The sequence below is a fragment of the Sarcophilus harrisii genome, chromosome 4, assembly GCF_902635505.1.
Source record: "Sarcophilus harrisii chromosome 4, mSarHar1.11, whole genome shotgun sequence".
Classification (NCBI taxonomy): domain Eukaryota; kingdom Metazoa; phylum Chordata; class Mammalia; order Dasyuromorphia; family Dasyuridae; genus Sarcophilus; species Sarcophilus harrisii.
Genome location: NC_045429.1, coordinates 428,054,351 through 428,075,720, shown reverse-complemented (window position 1 = coordinate 428,075,720; position 21,370 = coordinate 428,054,351). Strand labels below are relative to the sequence as shown.

Genomic DNA, 21,370 nt, shown 5'->3' with positions numbered 1-21,370 from the left:
TCTGTGCTCTGAGTCAAACAGCCAGGGTAAGTGTAGATAGGGAAAAGGTAAGTAGGGATAGATCAAACCACCCCAACTTTGAATTATCTAACAGAAAGAGGTAGATCCTTTTGAATCTCCCTACCAGGCTCTGTCTCTTGAGTCTTTCCACTTCCAGCAGAAGGTTCTTCCCCTATCTGATCAGCCTCTCTCCTTTTCACCTTGGATTGAGCCTTGGCCTTTCCCTGGTGACTCAGAGTCAGAGGCATCTGTGCTTAGGCACGTTTGTCTTCAGGGATGGGTGTTTTGATTTCTATACAGATACCCTCTGTGTCTCCTTCAGTCTGAAGGAAAGCGACCTTACCCAGTCTTCCAGCCCTACCACCAACAATCATTACTTGGGCATCAAGGCATTATTCAGAGGAGTTTGTGGGACCATTAACAAGAAGGGAACATTGAATGAAGTTGTAAAGGGAAAAATAGAATAGGAGGCAGTTGTAATCAGAAAAATTTTTATTGTTGCTTGGGATACATGAGGAAGAAAAGGATGGTTTGTTTCTGAGAGGCTGAGAGAAAATGAAGTGATTGACCTTACTTATCTCCATCCCCTAAGAAATCTGAAAAGTTCAAATCAAGACTAAGAGAGGAAGCTAGGGAGTAAGGAGAAAAGAGAGTAGAGTCAGTCAATTGCTTCTTCTGCTTCTCTTAGATCAGGGCTTCAGATCAGCAGCAGCCCCCAGAGCTCCCACAACAACCTCCAGAGCTTCCACAGCAACCCCCAGACTGTTGGCTGCCCCCACTGCCACTGTCACAGCACTCAGACCTCTGGTGTCTGCGTCTATGGGATCTCCTATGATGGGAAAAGAGGCAGCAGCCGCCCCCAGAGCCAGAGCTGCAGCATCCCCCAGAACTGGACCCACAGCATCCCCCAGAACTGCAGCATCCTCCAGAGCTAGAGCCACAGCAAGAAGACACTGGAGGAGGACATGGAGCCTGGGGAGGGCACTTGGGAGGACACTTGGGAGGACACTTGGGTGGGCACTTGGGTGTCTGACACTTGGGAGGACACTTAGGGGCCTGGCACTGCTGCTGGCTTTGTTGGCATGACATCTTGGTGGGAGTTCAGTAAATCTGAAAGACAATAGAGGATTTTTTTTGGATGAAATCCAACTTTTAAAGCTTTCTTTACCTGGAAATGATCACTAAAATGATAGCGAATTTTACCTAGAAGACATCAGTATCCAGAAAGAAAAGGCTTAACAAAATCATTCCTGTATTAAAATGCATTTGAGATGGACTTGAAGGAACACGCATTTTATAACAATTGAGGAGATTATCCACAATTTCTGCCTCTCTGTCTCTCTGTCTCGACTTCTCCCTCTGTCGCTATACGTTCTGAGAATTGCAGAACTAGGACAACTGTATAGTATAGTCTTAAAGGTTAAATAGTATTATATGTGTCCTATGGAAAAAAGCATGGCTTCCTTCTACATCCTGAGATCATTGCTCTTCTTCCTCTTCATCTTCACAGAGAAACCAGACCCTTTTCTGATTGATTTCTGGGGACATCCCAATGGAATCTCTATCAGGCCAAAGATTCTATTTTTACCAGGCATTGTATTTCTCACTCACTTTAATTCTTCCCTCCTCCTCAGTCCCTCTATCCATTTTTTTCATCCCAAATGTAACTCCTCTTCCTAATTCTATCTCTCTTTGCTCTTCTTTTCCTTCTGTCTACTCCAATAACCTACTCAAACTCTCCCCCAGGCCCTCATTCAGACACTCACCCTGATTCAGACACGGACAGGAGCTCTCTGCTGAAGAACCAGAGTGGATGAGGAGCCAGAGGTAAGGACACCTTTTTATAGGACATTCCAGGCTGATCTAATGGCACAACCCCCAGCTCTGTAGGAGGAAGTGTCTTTCCCAACTCCGGGCATGTCTCAGACAATTCCTGACATTCTCTAAATTCCCATACAATTATTTCTTTCTGTGCATAGATCATTGAGTTGTCAAAAGATGTTAAAAGACATTTCACTTAATTGACTTATTTTAAAGTTGAAGATACTGTGATTCTGAGAGGCAAATGACTTATACAAAGTCATAGAAGTACTAAGTGAATTAGCTAGGGTTTAAACCATGGTTTCCCCCAAATGAAGTCCCCAGTCTTTTCATCAGACCATCATGCTAAGACATAGCCGAGGCAACTGCTGGAGCAAGAGGGAATCCAAATGGTGATTTCAGGTGGGCCAATTCTTAGAAAAGATTGGGAGCCTTCAGTTCAAATAACTATTTAGGAAAGCACAATGAAGTCTGGTCGTCACTTCAGTCACTGAGGCTTTGTCTCTTTCTAGACATTTCCATGTGGCCTCGTACCCTACTGTCCTGTATAAAATGTAGGAAAGGACAGTAGAAAGAACTCTTCAGTTGTAGTTATAGCACCTAAATTCAAATCCTTGCTTGGCCTCTTATTATGTGTATAATGCAAGTTGCTTCAATTTCCAGGCTTTGGATTCCTTGTCTCTATGAGGGAAAAAAAGGAATATATGACTCTTGAGATCTTTAATATTTAAAGTTATAATCTGATGTTTTTTCTTCTGGACCATTTCTCTTTGTCTTTAACTTTCCCAAGGCTTATTTAGCTCCACTCATATACAAAATCACTCATATACAAAGATCTTCAAGCATGTTCCCCCATCTCTCACCCATGTTTAAGACACTCCTCCAAATCCCACTCTTCTTTTTAAAAGGGGAAACTAAAAATTGGGAATACATGCCCCCCAACCATTCATTTATTCATCAACTGATGTATTCATTTACCAATTTTATTTATTCAGAATTTATTGAGAATAAAATTCTCTGTTAAAAGCTTTTGATGAGAAAAAAAAGATGAATGAGATATATTCCTTATTCTTAGTAATATTACTCTAGTAGTAGCTAAAAATTTGTCTTGCTTGTTAAGATTTGGTAAGTGTTTTACATTTCTATCTCATCTGATCATCAGTACATTCCTGGCAGTTGGGACTATACTTTTTCTTATTATATAGCTGAGGAAACTGAGTTTGGGAGAAGCTAAGTGACTTGTCCAGAGTCATATGGCCAAAAAGATCCTGGAGCCAGATTTCAACTTAGAATCTGTATTTTAATCAAGGGATAGAAAATTCACCACTAATTGTAATTCTGTGTAATATAAGGTAAATATCACAAGACTCCATGGTATAGAATGTCAGAGAAGTGAGAGATTATTTTTATCTAAGATCCCCAGGAGCATTTACATGTATGAGCTTCTGGTTGATGGGGACAGGATGAGAAGGATGTGTACATTACTTTTAGAGTCATGTATTATCTGTTTTTTGCCTACTTCAGTATTGTCTTTATGCCCTAGCTACATCAACGTCCCCTAAGCACTGTGATCATCTTTTTCCACCATAACATGTTGCCTCCTATTTCATAGACAAATATTTCTGAATTTTTTTTTAGGTTATTACATGCCTGTGACCCTGCCAAGACCTCTGAATAACTTGGTATAGATAGAGCTTCCTCCTCTCTCAGCATGAAATCATCCTCCAGATCAATGACTTGTTTATTCTCTAACTCTGTTTCTTTCCTTCTCTCCCTATCTCTCTCTCTGTCTCTGTATGTCTGTCTCTGAGACAAAACCACATTTCTAATAAAAGACAAACAAGACAGATAATTTCCATCCTCTTTCCTCTACATTCTCTGAAGAATATCCCTCCACATAAAAGACAGTGGAAAAGGAAGTCTGGAATAAGTTAAGGCACTGATTCACTTGTGGTACACACCAACATCTTTCACTTGTGTGTTTTGCCTCGAACTATTCACTGAAATTTTTATCCACGTTGTGTATAGATGGTTCTCAAATAGGGGTTTTGAATAAAAAAATTATTTGGCAGCCCCATGGACAAAGACTGAGCTGGTAATTTTCAGAAGGTTGGTTTGAGTAGGAGTACAGAGATTTTAAAGAAAACTGGTCCAGAAAAAATCTAAATTTGCTATGCTAACCATAATAAAAAGATTTTTTAAATTACAAAATTGTCTTCACTCCCATCTAAAAGAATTTACAGTATGATTCCTTGAAAAAGAGATTTTTTTTTATTCACCAAAAGTAGGATCCATTTTAAAGATCTCTCTCTCTCTCTCTCTCTCTCTCTCTCTCTCTCTCTCTCTCTCTCTCTTTCTCTGTCTCTCTCTCTGTCTCTGTCTCTCTCTGTCTCTGTCTCTCTCTCTCTCTCTGTCTGTCTCTCTCTGTCTGTCTCTGTCTCTCTCTCTCTCTCTCTCTCTCTCTCTCTGTGTGTGTGTGTGTGTGTGTGGTGTGTGTGTGTGTGTGTGTGCGTTGCTTCATACTGAGGTAAAAGCCTGGAGTACAAGGTCGAGGGATATGGGTTAGTTCTGGCTCTGCTCTTTATTTCTTGTGAGACTTTGTTTAAATCATTTTCATGCTCAAGAATCTCCATGTATTCTCCTATAAAATGAGGAGACTGAATTAGGTGACAACTCCCTTCTGGATACAAATTCATCATACTTTGGTCTTATTATTTGAAGTGAGTTACTCCTGAGAATATCTCTGTATAAAGATCCTGTCTTCCTGCTTTCTTAATTAATGATGATGATACTGATGAAGTTGATGATGGCAAAGTTCATGATGATCAGATGAGATAAAGTATGTCACAGGTTTTCATAAAGCACTAAAGGTACTTTCTATGATGAAGAAGATAGCAATGACAATGATGGTAACAGGAAAGGATTTAGTCCTGTCTGTCACCAGTCCCTACCTCATTTAGTCAACTACAATTTTAGACACTCAATATTAAGTCCATGACTTGGAACCTAAGGGAAGTTTTAAGATACCCTGTAGTTTTCTTTCCTCATGATAGACTAGAGCTGGGAGGAGGGTTCAATGATTCCATTAACAGATATTTAGTGTTGATTTGGAGGCAAGAGGATGATCCAGGTATTTTCTCTTGTTCCTTGTGATGTCAGGAATGAAGAAGAAGTCCATTGAGTTCTTAATTGAGAATAGGAAAAAAAAGATTCTTCACAGAGATTAGCAGGCCCAGAATGGAAGAGCCTGGGGAAGAGGTATTGGGCTCTGTCAATAGAAACACTTGTCAATAATAGGAGAGTTTGAGCAAGTCATGTAGGAAGAAGTAGAAATCTTCTGATTCTGTAGTCTGGGTAGCTAGGAAGAGTTGTTCACTGTAATTAACCCCTTTCCCCCAATTATTAGAAGTAGTAGAGTAGACCCCTTAAAATGTACTCTAGGAGAGATAGTGGATAGAGCATTGAACTTGGAGTCAGGAAGACCTGATGTTTCATCCTATCTCATTCAGTGTATAACTTTGGGTAAGCCATTGATTTTTCTCAACCTCAATGTTCTCATCTGTGAAATAGGGGTAATGGCTCTTACCTCACAGAGTTATTGTAAAGAACATCTGAGATCATGGAAGTAGAATGCTTTCAACCTTATCTCACTATAGAAATGCTAGGAAGATGATTATGTAAGATCAGAAAGGGCCAGCTTTTCCTTTCTGTGCAGGCCTCTGTGATTGGGAGATGGCTTTTCCTTCAACATGCCCATTGAGAAGAGACTAGCTGGGCAGCCAACCCATCTTTCCTCAATCCTGTGGGTTCAGGAGAGACACAAGAGTAAAAATCCTTTGGTTTTACCCCCAGAATTGTTCTCCAGCACACTTTCTGAATGACTTGTGTTCTTACTGCAGTATCTGACAGCCTCTGCCTCTTTCCTTGTCTGTTGGGGAGCTCTCTGCTTAGAAGGTGGGATCTTTAGATTCCTTTATATTTTCTCTTTCTGCTCTCACTCTCCTCCTCCATCTACCTCCCCATCCTTCTACTCTTAGCCTTTCTGGTGAGTGTTGTTTCCTTAATCTTTTCTTGTACATTTTCTTTTGAACTGTTCATCCCTTTAGTTATGGGGATGTTCTTTTGCTGGTGGCTCAATTTCCTCAAAGAAACTTTGTTACTTATTTTAAATAGATTTAATTCTAAATTTTAAATTAAAGAAAAACCTTTCAAACTATTATCTTTCTCATTTACATAAAATCCTTGCATAAAAGAAAGTTGATCATTTATCATTCATTATACAACCTGAATTAAATCAGAACCAAGAGAACATTGTACACAGTAATAAGATTATGTGATGATTAGCTGTGAAGTACTTGGGTCTTTTCAACAATAAGGTGATCCAAGGCAATTCCAATGGATTTATGATGGCAAGAGTCATCCACATCCAGAGAGAGATTCAAGCATAGTGTTTACACCATTTTTGTTATTTGTTTGCTAATTTCCCCCAATTTATTGTGTTTTCGCCCTTTTGATCTGATTTTATTTGTGCAGCATGACAAATATGGAAATATGTTTCAAAGAAGTGCACAAGTTTAGCCTGTATCAGATTGCTTGCTGTCTTGGGGAGAGGAAGGGAATAGAGAAGGAGAAAAATTTGGAACACAAGGTTTTGCAAAGGTGCATTTTGAAAACTGTCTTTGTATTATTTGGAAAATTTAAATACTATTAAAATAAAAAACAAAAATATTATACTGAGAAAAAAATGAATTTAAATGTTTTTTTTATTTAATAGCCTTTTATTTACAGGTTATATGCATGGGTAACTTTACAACGTTAACAATTGCCAAACCTCTTGTTCCAATTTTTCCCCTCCTTCCCCCGACCCCCTCCCCTAGATGGCAGGATGACCAGTAGATGTTAAATACATTAAAATATAAATTAGATACACAATAAGTATACATGATCAAAACATTATTTTGCTGTATAAAAAGAATCAGACTCTGAAATATTGTACAATTAGCTTGTGAAGGAAATCAAAAATTCAGGTGGGCATAAATATAGGGATTGGGAATTCAATGTAATGGTTTTTAGTCATCTCCCAGAGTTCTTTTTCTGGGCGTAGCTGGTTCAGTTCATGCTGAGGATGGCCAGGTCCATCAGAACTGGTCATCATATAGTATTGTTGTTGAAGTATATAATGATCTCCTGGTCCTGCTCATAATGAATTTAAATGTTAAAAAAGCCTAAAAACAAATCTCTGAGTTAAAGAATTAATGTGTCATTTAGTAAAGCAATCTCAGTGGTGTCACATGTAGAAAAGGGATTTTGCCTGAGACAGTAAAAGGGGTGGCCTCTGGGATAACTTCCAACACCAATTTTCAAATCATAAAGTCCTGTTTAAGTTCTAGTTACTACTATTACTATTATTTAAAGTACTTATTACAGTGCCTGGTACAGAGGAGATTCTTGATAAATGCCTATTGATAGGTTCTTACTCATAAAATTCAAACACATAAGGAAAATAAAAAATCATCAATCATGAAATATTAGTGAATATTCAATTATAATTGTCACAATGTATTTGGACTGGACATTGAAATATGCACAGAAGACTTTAAAAAATAAGCATTTATTAACTACCTACTATATACCAGGCTCTGTGCTGAGCACCTTACAAATGTGATATCATTTGACACTCACAACAGTTCTGGGAGGTAGATGCCATTATTATCCCCATTTTCTCATTGAAGAAACACAAGCAGACATAAGTTAAGTGACTTGCCTGTGTCATCTTTTCAGTTGGCTTTTTCACTTGGAAAAAAAGGAGCCTTTTGAGCAAATATACTATAAATTGACAAAGTTTACAAAAGAGATAACCAGATAATTAATCCTTCTTTCCAGCCAACCTATATTTAATTGTAAAGAGAAGGGATATTGAAAGTCTATGAGTGAGGGAAGAGACTACTTTATATGGGATACCAATATGTGACTTTTAAACATGCATATCTATTCTTATCTCTTTTCTTTACATTTGTTTTTTAGCCCAGATCCAAGATGAAGGAATGTCATACTTGGCTATAATCTTATGAGTTTCAAAAAATCAGGAGAGCAAGCCACCAAGTTCTAGGAGACATAAGGAATGACAGATTTTGGTAGGCAGCCAAGCCCAGTGAAGAGCAAAGTCCTGCTTAATTCAGCTTGTCAGGGTATCCAAAAAATCATAAGCAATTCATTCATCAATTGTGCTACTCCATGAAGTGCATTTGGTGAAGGTTAATACTTTGTAGCAACTACTTTAAGGTTGAATCCATTCTATTCAGTATCCCAAGTGTTACAGGGATGAGTAGGGCCCCAGATGTCAGGATTGGGGGAAATATTTATACTTCTGTTCTTGCTGGTTCTTGTTTACTCATTTCAGTCTTGTATGACTCTTCTGGACACCAGGTTTAGGGATTTCTTGGCAAAGATATGAGTGGTTTGCTATTTCCTTCTAAAACTTATTTTGTAGATGAGGAAATTGAGACAAATAGTGTTATTGACTTGTCTAAACCAGAAGTGTCTGAGGCCAGATGTAAGCTCATAAAAATGAGTCTTCCTGACTCCAGTTCTAGCACATTATGTACTGTATAACTTAGCTGCTTCTAACTCCATCTAGTTGCTGTATTTATTCATTAAATCTTTTAGTAAAAATTAATTGATGTTAACTTATTAAATAATACTGTGATAACAATCATTAAAAAGTATCAATGAAAAATGGGAGATAACAGTTACTAGAAATTAATTTTGAAAAGCACACACTGAAATGGGCACTCGTGTGAACAACATTAGAAAAAGAGGCCCAGAATTCCTTAGAGGTCCCCCTAGAACATGAGAGGGGAGATGTAACCTTGCTCTGTTGGACTTGACTTGTCAAGGTGAAAATTGGGATGAGGATTCCAAGCTCAGTATGGGCTACCTAATAATAAAGAATCAATTTAAATTTTGGTACATTTTGTTTGACATTTTATAATATCCAAATGAATTCACTTCTTTATGCCCTATTTAATGAACTATCCCTTAAAACAAAGAATGAAAAAGACAAATTAGAAGAAACTTCACAAATTCAGCCAAAAGGCCAACTGAGTCTGATAATATATGTCCTATTCCACAGCCAAAGTCCTCCAGATTTACAAAGAGAAGAAGGTTCATTTCCTCATTTCTTTGTTGCCAAATTCCAGTCATTAATTAATTACCCTCCAACACAGTTTCTGCAACTGAAATGTAGCTTTTTCCCAGGAGCCCTGGGAAAAGAATTGAGGGAGAAGGAGAAGGCCATTAGAGGCCCAGAAAACACATGATACTACCCCTAAAGGAAGTAGGTTTGTGGAGTCAGAACACAGCACTTGGGTTTGGTCCTAGAGTCTGGAATTAGAGGACCTCCATTAAGTGGAAGAGGGGACCTAGAAGGACCAGGGCAGACTTTGGAAACACTATAACTTTTCTGAGATTTTGAGACTGTAACCAATGAAAGAGGGACAATTCAGTGTCAGACAGAGAGCTTTTCTGAAAACTGAGAATGGGGGATAATATTGGATATGCCTGTGCTCTGGATCAAATAGCCAGCCACAAAAAGTACAGAGAGGAAAAGCTAAGGAGGGGTAGATCATGGATATTTTAGACATTCTAACCTTGAATGATTTAATATTAAGTGCTAGATCCTCTGAATCCTTCTTCTGGACTCTGTTCCTTGAGACTTTCTGCTTCAAGAAGATGATTCTCCTACAAATTAGCTGCTCTCTTTTTCACCTTGGCCTTTTCCCAAGAACTTAGAACCAGAAGGTCCTGTGCCTTAATGTGTTAGTCCTTTCAGGTAAGACAGTTGTCATAATTAATTATTACATTGACACTCTATGGTCACTTGTGTATGACTGAAGTGAACTTAAGCCAGCCTCCCAGTCCTAACACTAACTATTACTACCTGGATGGTCCCTGAAAATATTAAAGAAGTTATCAAGAAGGCATCATTGAAAGAAGTTATAATGGGAAATAATAGATAGTAAGAGGCATTTGTGACCAGAAAAATAAACTTTATTGTTGCTTAGGATAAATGAGGAAGAGAAGGATGGTTTGCATTGGGGTGGAGATGGGGTGGGGAATTGAGATAAAATGAAATGATAGACTTTGTCTCTATCACCTAAAATATATATGAACAGTTCAAAACTATAAAGAGAAGCAGGAGGCTGAGAAATGAGGAGAAAAGGGAGTGGAAGCAATCAATAGAGTCTTCAGCTCTTCTTGGTCAGGATACCAGATTAACAGCAGCCCCCAGAGCTCCCACAGCAACCTCCAGAGCTTCCACAGCAGCCTCCAGACTGTTGGCTGTGCCCACTGCCACTGTCACAGCAGTCAGACCTCTGGTGTCTACGTCTGTGGGATCTCCTGTGATGGGAAAAGAGGCAGCAGCCACCTCCAGAGCCAGAGCTGCAGCATCCCCCAGAACTGGATCCACAGCATCCCCCAGAGCTGCAGCATCCTCCAGAGCTAGAGCCACAGCAGGAAGACACTGGAGGAGGGCATGGAGCCTGGGGAGGGCACTTGGGGGGACACTTAGGAGGACATTTTGGTGGGCACTTGGGTGTCTGACACTTGGGTGGACATTTAGGGGGACACTTAGGGGCCTGGCACTGCTGCTGGCTTTGCTGGCAAGACATCTTGGTGGGAGTTCAGTAAACCTGAAAGACAATAAAATGTTTTTTTTTTCAGAAAGATAGAATTGATCCATAAAAGATTTCTCCACTAGAATTGATCACCAATTTGATAGAGAATTTTGCCTAGAAGACTTCAACATCCAAAGAGAAAAAAATTTTATAAAATCATTTCTGTCTTAAAATGCATTTAGATTAAAATTTGGGTTGAGGGAACATTCATTTTTCATCAGTTCAAGAGATTATCAACAGTTTTTCTCTCTCTGTCTCTCCCCATTTATCTCTTTCTTTTCCTCTCTTTATAATTAAGCAGATAGGCATACTTTATACTTTCTGGAAATTGCAAAATCAGGAAAATTATATAGAATCTTAAAAGTTAAATAGTATTGGTAATGTCTCATGAAAGGGTGGGAATGAATTCCCTCAACATCTTGATGAAACCTTTTGAATTCCAGTTCATTCAAGTTTCCAGAAACTCAAATTATTGCTCCTCCTTCCCACCACCCTCACACAGGTTCTACACTCTTTTCTGGTTGTTTTCTGAGAGCATACAACCTAGTTCTCTAGACAAAATCTAAAGTACAAGCATCTCTTCTTCACCAGCTCTTATATTTCTCATTCACTTTAACTCTTCCCTCCTATTCAGCCCTTTTATCCATCTTCCTTCATCCCAAATTTTCCTAATTCCTCTCTCCCTCTGCTCTTTTTCTTCCTTCTCCTTGAACATCCTGCTCCAAATCCTCTCTGTGGGTTCGGTGTAGACACTCACCTTGATCCCAGACACAGACAGGAATCCTCTGCTGATGAACCAGAGTGGATGAGGCTCTAGAGGCAGGGACACCTTTTATAGGACAGCCTAGGACAATTTGTAGGCATAAGTCTCAGCTCTCTAGAAGGAAGTGTGTCTTTCCCAATTCTTGACATGTGTCAGACAATTCCTGACATTCCCTAAACTCACAGACACTGACATGTGCTAGTACATGGATCATCGAGTTGTTGAGTGATATTGGGAGGCATCTCATGTAATTGACTCATTTTATACATAAAGATATTGAGGTTTTAAAAGTCAGATGTTTCATGTGAAGTCACAGAAGTGGTAAATGAATTAGCCTTGGCTTAAATTATGTTCTCCCAATTGAAGTCAACTTCCTTTTCATTAGAACGTGCTAAGGCATATCTGAGGCAGTTGTTGGGACAAGGGGGAATCTAGACGATGGTTGCAGTTGGGCATATTCATTGTAAAGATTAGGCTCTCTCAGATTAAATAGCAGATAAGGACAGAGCCTTGAAGTTTAGTCGTTGGGTAAAAGCTTTGGGACCTTTGGTCACTGAGGATCTGTCCATTTTTAGACATTTCCATGTGACCTCATGCCATATTCTGTATGAGATGTATAAGACAGTGGAAACTTCACCAACTTCACTTGGAGTTACCATGACCAAATTTCAAATCTTTACTTAGCCACTTAATATCTACATGATAGGGCAAATTATTTCTACTGACAGGCTTTGGATTCCTCAACTTTAAAAGGAGAACATTGAAATATATGATTTTTGAGATCTTTCATCTTTATACCTATAATTCCTTGCTTGTTTCCTAGCATCATTTTACCTTAGCCTTAAATTCACCTAAACTTATTTCTATAGGATATTCATCTTTTAAGTCTACTCCTACACACAACCACTTTTTAAGAGTACCCTCAAACATGCTCCCCTCCCAAGTAAGAAATAGTCTTCCCTAAATTCTCACAATCATCTTTTAAGTGGACAACACAAAGCTTGGGAGTAAATGGCAATTCATTCATTTATATAATCATTCATTCATTTATTCTTCCATCCATTCACTTATTCAGCAATTAGCTGTGAGCAAAATTTTCTCCTAAGAGCTTCTGAGAGTAGAAGATGAATATGATAAAATTCCTGTCCTCAACTTTAGTATTATTGATATTAACTTAAATTTATCTTGCCCATTGAGGTTTGGCAAGCTCTTTACATTTACTATCTTATTTGACCCTCAGTTCAGTTCTGGGAGGTAGGTGGTATGATTTTCCCCATTGTACTGCTGAGGAAACTAAGTCTGAAAAAGTTTAGAATAGTTCTCCAAGGTCATACAGCTAAGAAACTGGTAGAGCAGCATTTCAACCCAGAATCTGTATTCTAATCAAAGGATACCAAATTAACAAATGACTGTAGTTCAGCATAGGAAAAGGTAAATACTGTAAGAGATATACTGACTCCATGTTGTAGATTGACAAGGCAGTGAGAGATTATTCCTATCTGGGATCACCAGGATTATCTACATGGATGAGGCATTATCTGGTGGGAGCAATATGAGAAAGATTTTTCCTTTACTCTTAGAATAATGCATTTTCTATTTTTGTCCCCATCATTATCATATTTATGCCCTAAATCAATGTGATGTAAGCACTGTGATCATCTTTTCCCATTACAACATGTTGCCTCCTATTTCATAAATATTTCTTAATGCTTTTTAAGTTATTATACAACTGTGATCTTATCAAGACCTTGGAACATCATAGAATAAGGTAGGGCTTTCTCTTGTCACAGCATGAAATCATCCTCCAGGTCAATCATTTGTTAATTCTCTCTATCTCTCTAAATTTTTTGTCTCTCTATCTGTCTGTCTCTGAGACAAAGCCACATAAAGGGTCACATTTCCAGTAAAAAGTAAACAAGACAGATAATCTCTATTCTCTTTTCTCTGCATGCTCTACATGCTCTGAAAAATATCCCTCCATCTAAAAGAAGCCCAGGAGATGAGATACTGATTTACTCTTGGAATATACTAACATGATCCATTTGCACGTTCTGTCTCAAACTATTCATTGATATTTTTATCCATGTGGTATGTAGATGATTGCCAAACAGCAGTTTTGAATAAAAGAACTGATCTGGAAGCCCCATAGACAGAGACTGAAGTGATAATCCAGAGGATTGATTTGAATAGTAGGGGAGGGCATAGATTTAAAGGAAAATAGTCCAAACCATCTACATTTGCTATTACACACACTAAACATAATAAAAGAGGGTTTTTAAAAATTACAAAATTGTCTCCATTCTCATATGAAGGAACTGACAGTCTGATTCTTTGAAAAAGGGATTTTCTTGGAACTATGCTCAAAAAGTTATCAAACTGTGCATACCCTTTGATCCAGCAGTGTTACTACTGGGCTTATATCCCAAAGAGATCATAAAGAAGGGAAAGGGATTTGTATGTGCACAAATGTTTGTGGCAGCCCTGTTTGTAGTGGCCAGAAACTGGAAACTGAATGGATGCCCATCAACTGGAGAATGACTGAATAAATTGTGGTATATGAATATTATGGAATATTATTGTTCTGTAAGAAATGACCAACAGGATGACTTCAGAAAGGCCTGGAGAGACTCACATGAACTGATGCTGAGTGAAACGAGCAGGGCCAGGAGATCATTATATACTTCAACAACAATACTATATGATGACCAATTCTGATGGACCTGGCCATCCTCAGCAAAGAGATCAACCAAATCATTTCCAATGGAGCAGTAATGAACTGAACCAGCTACACCCAGAGAAAGAACTCTGAGTGATGACTAATTCCTTCACAGGCTAATTGTACAATATTTCAGAGTCTGATTCTTTTTGTACAGCAAAATAACAGTTTGGTCATGTATACTTATTGTGTACTTAATTTATATTTTAATATATTTAACTTCTACTGATCAACCTGCCATCTAGGGGAGGGGGTGGGGGGAAGGAGGGGAAAAATTGGAACAAGAGGTTTGGCAATTGTCAATGCTGTAAAGTTACCCATACATATAACCTGTAAATAAAAGGCTATTAAAAAAAAGAAAAAAAAGAAAAAGGGATTTTCTAGCTCACCAAAATCAGGATCTATTTTAAAGAGGTGTGTGGTGTTTGTGTATGTGTGTATGTGTATTTACATTTAATATTTCATTACACTAACACAAAAACCTGGTTTGGGGATCTGGATTAGTCTTGGCTCTGCTCTTTATTCCCTGTGAGACTGTTTAAATCACTTTCATGCTCAGAATCTCAATATATTTTCTTGTAAAATGAGAAGACTGTATAAGATGACTGAACTCCCTTCTGATTGTAAATCAATCATCTTTTGGTTTTATTATTTGAATTGAGTTACTCCTGAGGATATCTCTATATAAAGGTCCTGTATTCCTGCTGGCTTCAGTAATGATGATGATACTGATGAAGCTGATGATGGTAAAGTTCATGATGATCAGATGAGATAAAGTATGTCACTGGGTTTTGTAAAGCACTAGAGGTAATTTCTATGATGAAGAAGGTGGCAATGGCAAAGATGGGAACAGGAAAGGATCCAATCCTGTTTGTCACCCAGTCCCCACCCCATTTAGTCAACTACAATTTTAGAAACTCAGTACTAAGACCATGACTTGGAACTGAAGGGAAGTTTTAAAAATCCCTTTACTTTTCCTCCCCCATGACAAATTACAGCCATGGAGTTTCAGCAGTTCCATTTGTAGTTAATTAGTGCACTATGTTGTTTGGAGGCAAGAGAATAAGTCAGGTGTTTTTTCAGGTTCTTTGTGATGTCAGCAGTAAGGAAGAAGTTTCATATTGAGGATATGAAAGAAAAAGGATTTTCATAGAGGCTAGGAGGCCCAAAATGGAAGGGCCTAGGGAGGAGATATTGGGCTCTGCCAATAGAAACACTTTTCAAAAATAGAAAAGTTTGAAAAAAATCATGTGGGGAAGAAGTAGAAAGCTTCTGATTCTGTAGTCTGGATGGCTATAAAGAGTTGTTCACTTTAATTAACCTTTTTGCCCCTCAACTGGCAGCAGTAGGGTTGAACCCATCAAATGTAGTCTAGGAGGCACAGTGGATAGAGTGCTGAACTTGGGGTCAGAAAAGCCATTGACTTTTCTCAGACTCGGTGTCCTCATCTGTGAAATGGTTCTTACCTCATAGAGTTATTGTGAGGATCATCTGAGATCATGGAGGTAGAGTGCTTTCAACCTTATCTCACTATAAAAATGTTAGAAGGTGATGATGTGAGATCAGGATGGGAAGAGTCATGCATCCTGCCTAGCTCCTCTTTTCTGAACAGGGTTCTGGGGTTTGGAAGGGGCCCCATTCAGAAGAGGGATAGTCTGGTCAGCCAAACCTTCTTTCCCCGCATTGTGGAGTTAAAGGAGACACAAGAGGGAAAATCTTACAGTCTTCATCTCAGAATTGCCTTCCAGCATACATGCTGAATGATTTCTACTCTCTTGTAGATAGGACTACATGGTCCTTAGTTGGAATTTTTAGATTCCTTTATCTTTTGTTTCTTGGTCTCACTCTCCTCCTCCATCTATCAAACTTCTTCATCCCCCTTCTCTTGGCTTTTATTTATTTATTCTTGCCTTGTTCATTTTCTCTAGAACCTGTCATTCCTCTACTTAGGGACATGTTCTTCTGTTTGTGGCTCCATTTCCCTCAGAAAACTGTTTTTTGGTTTTAATAGGTTCTTGTTTTTAATAGATCCAATTCCAATTTTTAAATTAAACAAAAACATATCAAATGATTATCTTTCCCATTCATATCTCTTACATTAAAGAAAAAAGAAAGAAAAAGAATGTTGATTATTATTTATCCATTATAAAATCCAAATTAAATACTAAAAAAATCCAAACAAACCAAAAGGTTAAGGAGTTAATGTGTAATTCTAGTAAAGCAATCTTAGTGGTGTCTCATGGAGAGAATGGACTTTGCCCAAGACTGTAGGAGTAGGTGACCTCTGTGATAATTTCTAGCACCATCACTATGAAATCAGCCCTTTGTAGATAGTATTGATGCTGTGAGCATGGAACACAGAACTAGGAAGCTGTCTCAATGGCCAGGATTTGAGGGATATAACTAAGATATCTCCATTTTTCATTGAAATATTTCCTTCATTTTGTACTGGCTTTACAGCATCATGGGATAACAGAATGTTAGAGTTTAAAGGACTCACAGTGACCATCCTGGCAATTCATAGACAAAAAGAATCCCTAGTCTAGCATATTGACATGTAACCATGGAGTCTCTGCTTACCATTCCTCCTTTTAGAATGGAATGAATACTTTTTGATGAAAGCTTAATTTTTGGCTGCTGCATTTGTGCTGATTTTGGATTCCGGGTATGTGGATTAAATTTAGATCCTGACACAGTTTCTGTTAACTACCTGGTAAGTCATCTTATCTCTCCAGATTTCAATTTCCCAATCTGTCAAATGGGAATGTAAATATTTGTTCGACATATCTTATAAATTTTTAGCAAGGAAATGAGTTTTAAAAAGCTAAGCCTTCATGGAAATTTGAGTGATCCTAGGTTGTCCTCCCAGGAGGCAACTAGGTGGCACAGTGAATACTTTGGATTTGGATTTATAACATTTGCATTCAATACTGCCCTAGATACTTACTAGTTCTTTCACCATAGAAAAGTGACTTAGAATCAGCTTCCTCTTCTATAAATTGAAGTTTATAACAGCATCCAGCATAAAGGGTTAGTGTGAGAATAAAATGAGATCAAGTATATATAACAATTTGCAAATCTTAAAGACCTGTTTAAATGTTAGCTACTACTACTATTATTATATACTTTTCACACAGTTCCTGGTAGAGAGTAGATGTTTAATAAATGCTTATTGATAGATTGTTAATAATAAATTAAAATACATGAGGAAAATCAAAACATCAATCATTATGAATTATTAGTTCAATTTATAAAAATCAAATATATGATCATTAGATTATAATTATTACAGTGGACTGGGATTAGCCATTGAAAATCCAATACTTATAAGCATGCACAGAAGGTTTCATTATTTATTTATTAATCACCTATTATGTATGGGCATTATGCTAAGCATTTTACAAATAGAATGTCATTTGATCCTTACAACTCTGAAAGTTGTGCCATCATTATCCTCATTTTATCATTGAAGAAACACAAGCAGATAGATATTTGTTAAATGATTTGCCCAGATCATCTTTTCAGATGGCTTCACCACTTAGGGAAAGGAGTTGTTTGAGTATTTATTATACCACGTCCTGACAATGCTTACAAAGGAGATACCCAGATGACTCATCCTTCTTTCCTGTCAACTCCATATTTAAATGTGAAGGGAAGGAATTTTGCAAGTCTATGAATAGGGAAAGAATCTTCTTTATCTGGGACACCAATGTGTGACTTTTAAACATGGGGATCTATTCTTTTTTTTAAAATGATATTATATTTATAAAAAGAATGGTGGGAAGCATAAATGGTATGGGTATCTATTCTTACCTTTTTCTTTACATTTGTTTTTTAGCCCAGATTCAAGATGAAGGAATATCATACTAGGTTGTGACTTCATGAAATTTAAAAGATCAGGACAGCAAGCCACCAAAATTCTAGGAGACATAATGAATGACAGATTTTGTAGGCAGTCATGCCCAATGAAAAGCAAAGTTCTGCTTAACTCACCTTGTCAAGGTATTCAGGAAAGCCATAAAGGAGGGACAGCAATTCATTCCTCAATTGTGATATACCAAGAAATGAATTTGGTGAAGATCAATACTTTGCAGCAACTACTTTATGGATGAGCCCATTCTATTCAGGGTCCCAAGTGTTACAGGGATGAGGATGACCCCAGATGCCAGAACTCAGGGGAAATGTTTATACGTCCATCCTTGCTAGTTCTTATTTACTCATTTCAGTCTTGTATGACTCTTCTGGACCCCAGGTTTAGGGATTTCTTGTCAAACGTACTGTTTGCTATTTCCTTCTAAAACTCATTTTCCAGATGAGGAAACTGAAGCAAACAGTGTTATTGACGTTTCCAAGGTCACACTGCCAGAAATGTCTGAGGCCAGATGCACACTTGTGATGATGAGTCTTCTTGACTCTGATCTGGGTACTCTATCCACTGAGTAATCTAGTTGGTCCTAGGCATTTTCTCATTGAATCCTTTAGTAAAAGTGTTAATTTATTAAATAGTGCTATAGTAGCAATCATTAAAAAGTATCAATGAAAAATGGGAGACATTGTTACTAGAAATTAATATTAAAAAGAACACACTGAAATGAGGACTCAAATGGCCAGCATTAGAAAAACATGCCCAGAATTCCTTAGAGGTCCCCCTAGAACACAATAAGGGAAATGTAACCTTGCTCTGTAGGACTTAACTTATCAAGGTAAAAATTGGGACGAGGATCCTGAATTCTTCATGGGCTACCTAATAATAAATAATTGATTTAGACTTTGATACATTTTGTTTGACATTTTATGAAATCCAAATGAATTCATTCCCTATACCTTATCTAATGAGCTGTCTTTTAAAACAAAGAATAAAAAAGACAAATTAGAAGAAGCTTCACAAATTCAGCCAACAAGCCAACCGAGTCTGACAATATGTGCCCTATTCCACAGCCTTCCATATCAGCAAAGAAGAGAAGGTTCATTTTCTCATTTCTTTGTTGCCAAGCACAGTTATTAACGAATTAACCTTCAGCACAATTTCTATAACTGAAATATAGCTTTGAGTTTGGAGCCCTGGGATTAGGAAAATTGAGGGAGAAGAAGAAGGCCAGTAAAGGTCCAGAAAACACATGATAATACCCATAAATGTAGAAGGGTGGTGGAGTCAGACCACAGGACCTGGGTTTGATTCTGGGCTCTGGAACTGGGGGAACCCATTAAGTGGAAGAGGGGTCCTAGAAGGACCAGGGCAGACTTTGGAAACACTATAACTTTTCTGAGATTTTGAGACTGTAACTAATGAAAGAGGGACAATTCAGTGTCAGACAGAGCTTTTCTGAAAACTGAGAATGGGGGACAGTACTGGATATGCCGGTACTCTGGAACAAATAACCAGCCAGGAAAAGTATAGAGAGGCAAAAGAAAATAAGGGATAGATTGTGGATATTTTAGACAGTCTAATCATGAATGATCTAACATTAAGAGCTAGATCGATTGAATCCTTCTCCCAGACTCTGTTCCCTGAGACTTTCGGCTTCAAGTAGAAGGTGCTTTCCCCACCTGATTAGCTTCCCTCCTTTTCTCCTGGCCTTGAATCTTGCCCTTTCCCCAGGAACTCAAAGCCAGAAGCACTTGTGTCTTAGAATGTTTGTTCTTTCAGGGAAGGCTGGTTGTCATAATTAAATAATTTTTATATTGATACTTTTTTATTTCTCTTGTGTCTGACTGAAGTAAACCTCACCCAGCCACCCAGTGCTACCACCAACTGCTTGGGCACACCCTGAAAACATTAATCAAAGAAGTCTGTGGCCTCATTAACAAGAAGGCACTCTTGAAAGAAGTTATAATGGAAAATAATGGAGAATAAGAGGCACCTTTGTCCATAAAAATAAACTTTATTGTTGCTTAGGATAAATGAGGGAAAAAAGGATGGTGTGCATCAGGATGGAGGTGGGAGTGGGGAGTTGAGATAAAGTGAAGTGATACACTTTAAGTGTATCCATGACCTAAGAATATCCAAACAGTTGGAAACCATGGATAGAAGGCTAAGTGAGGAGAAACAGGAATGGAAGCAATTATGAATCTTCATCTCTTCTTGGGTCAGGATACCAGATTAACAGCAGCCCCCAGAGCTCCCACAGCAACCTCCAGAGCTTCCACAGCAGCCTCCAGACTGCTGGCTGCGCCCACTGCCACTGCCACAGCAGTCAGACCTCTGGTGTCTGCGTCTGTGGGATCTCCTGTGATGGGAAAAGAGGCAGCAGCCACCCCCAGAGCCAGAGCTGCAGCATCCCCCAGAGCTGGACCCACAGCATCCGCCAGAGCTGCAGCATCCTCCAGAGCTAGAGCCACAGCAGGAAGACACTGGAGGAGGACATGGAGCCTGGGGAGGGCATTTAGGAGGACATTTGGGTGGGCACTTGGGTGTCTGACACTTGGGAGGACACTTAGGAGTACACTTAGGGGCCTGGCACTGCTGCTGGCTTTGCTGGCAGGACATCTTGGTGGGAATTCAGTTAACCTGAAAGACAATAAAATGTTTTTTTAGATAGATGAAATTGAGCCTTAAATCTTTCTTCACTGGAATTAATCACACTGGGAATTGTAAAACTAGGAAAATTATATAGAATCTTAAAAGTTAAATAGTATTGTTAATGTCTCATGAAAGGGAGGGAATGAATTCCCTCAACATCTTGATGAAATCTTTTTAATGCCAGTTTATTCAAATTTCAAGAAACTCAGATTATTGCTCCTCCTTCCCACCACCCTCACCCAGATTCTAGACTTTTTTCTGGTCATTTTCTAAGGGTATCCAAATTGGTTCTCTAGATAAAATCTAATGTACTAGAATCTCTTCTTCATCAGCTCTTATATTTCTCATTCACTTTAACTCTTCCCTTCTATTCAGCCCCTTTATCCATCTTCCTTCATCCCAAATATTGTTTCTCCTCTAATTCCTCTCTCCCTCTGCTCTTTTTCTTCCTTCTCCCTGAACACCCTGCTCCAATCCTCTCTGTGGATCCTATGCAGACATTCACCTTGATCCCAGACACGGACAGGAAATATCTGCTGAAGAACCAGAGTGGATGAGGATCTAGAGGCAGGGACACCTTTTATAGGACAGCCTAGGATGATCTGTGGGCATAAGTCTCACCTCTCTAGAAGGAAGTGTGTTTTTCCCAATTCTTGGAATGTGTCAGATAATTCCTGACATTCTCTACACTTACATACACTGACATGTGCTAGTACATAGATTACTGAGTTGTTGAGGAATATGGAAAGACAGCTCATTTAGTTGACTCATTTCATGGATGAATACACAGAGCTCTTCAAGGATAAATGTTTTGTATGAAGTCACAGAAGTGGTAAGTGGATTAGCCAGGGCTTGTATCATGGTCCCCCAAA

The 21,370-nt window shown here is 38.4% G+C and overlaps 1 protein-coding gene across 1 annotated transcript; it reads right to left on the bottom strand.

Annotated features, from left to right (window-relative positions):
• Positions 1-19,852: 19,852 nt before the first annotated feature.
• Positions 19,853-21,048, bottom strand: LOC116423762 (late cornified envelope protein 5A-like). Its single transcript, XM_031969157.1, has 2 exons — positions 21,004-21,048; positions 19,853-20,486 (listed from the first exon to the last, which is right to left on the bottom strand). The coding sequence occupies exon 2, from the start codon at positions 20,463-20,465 to the stop codon at positions 20,079-20,081; it is 387 nt and encodes a 128-aa protein (XP_031825017.1). The 5' UTR covers positions 20,466-20,486; positions 21,004-21,048; the 3' UTR covers positions 19,853-20,078.
• Positions 21,049-21,370: the final 322 nt, after the last annotated feature.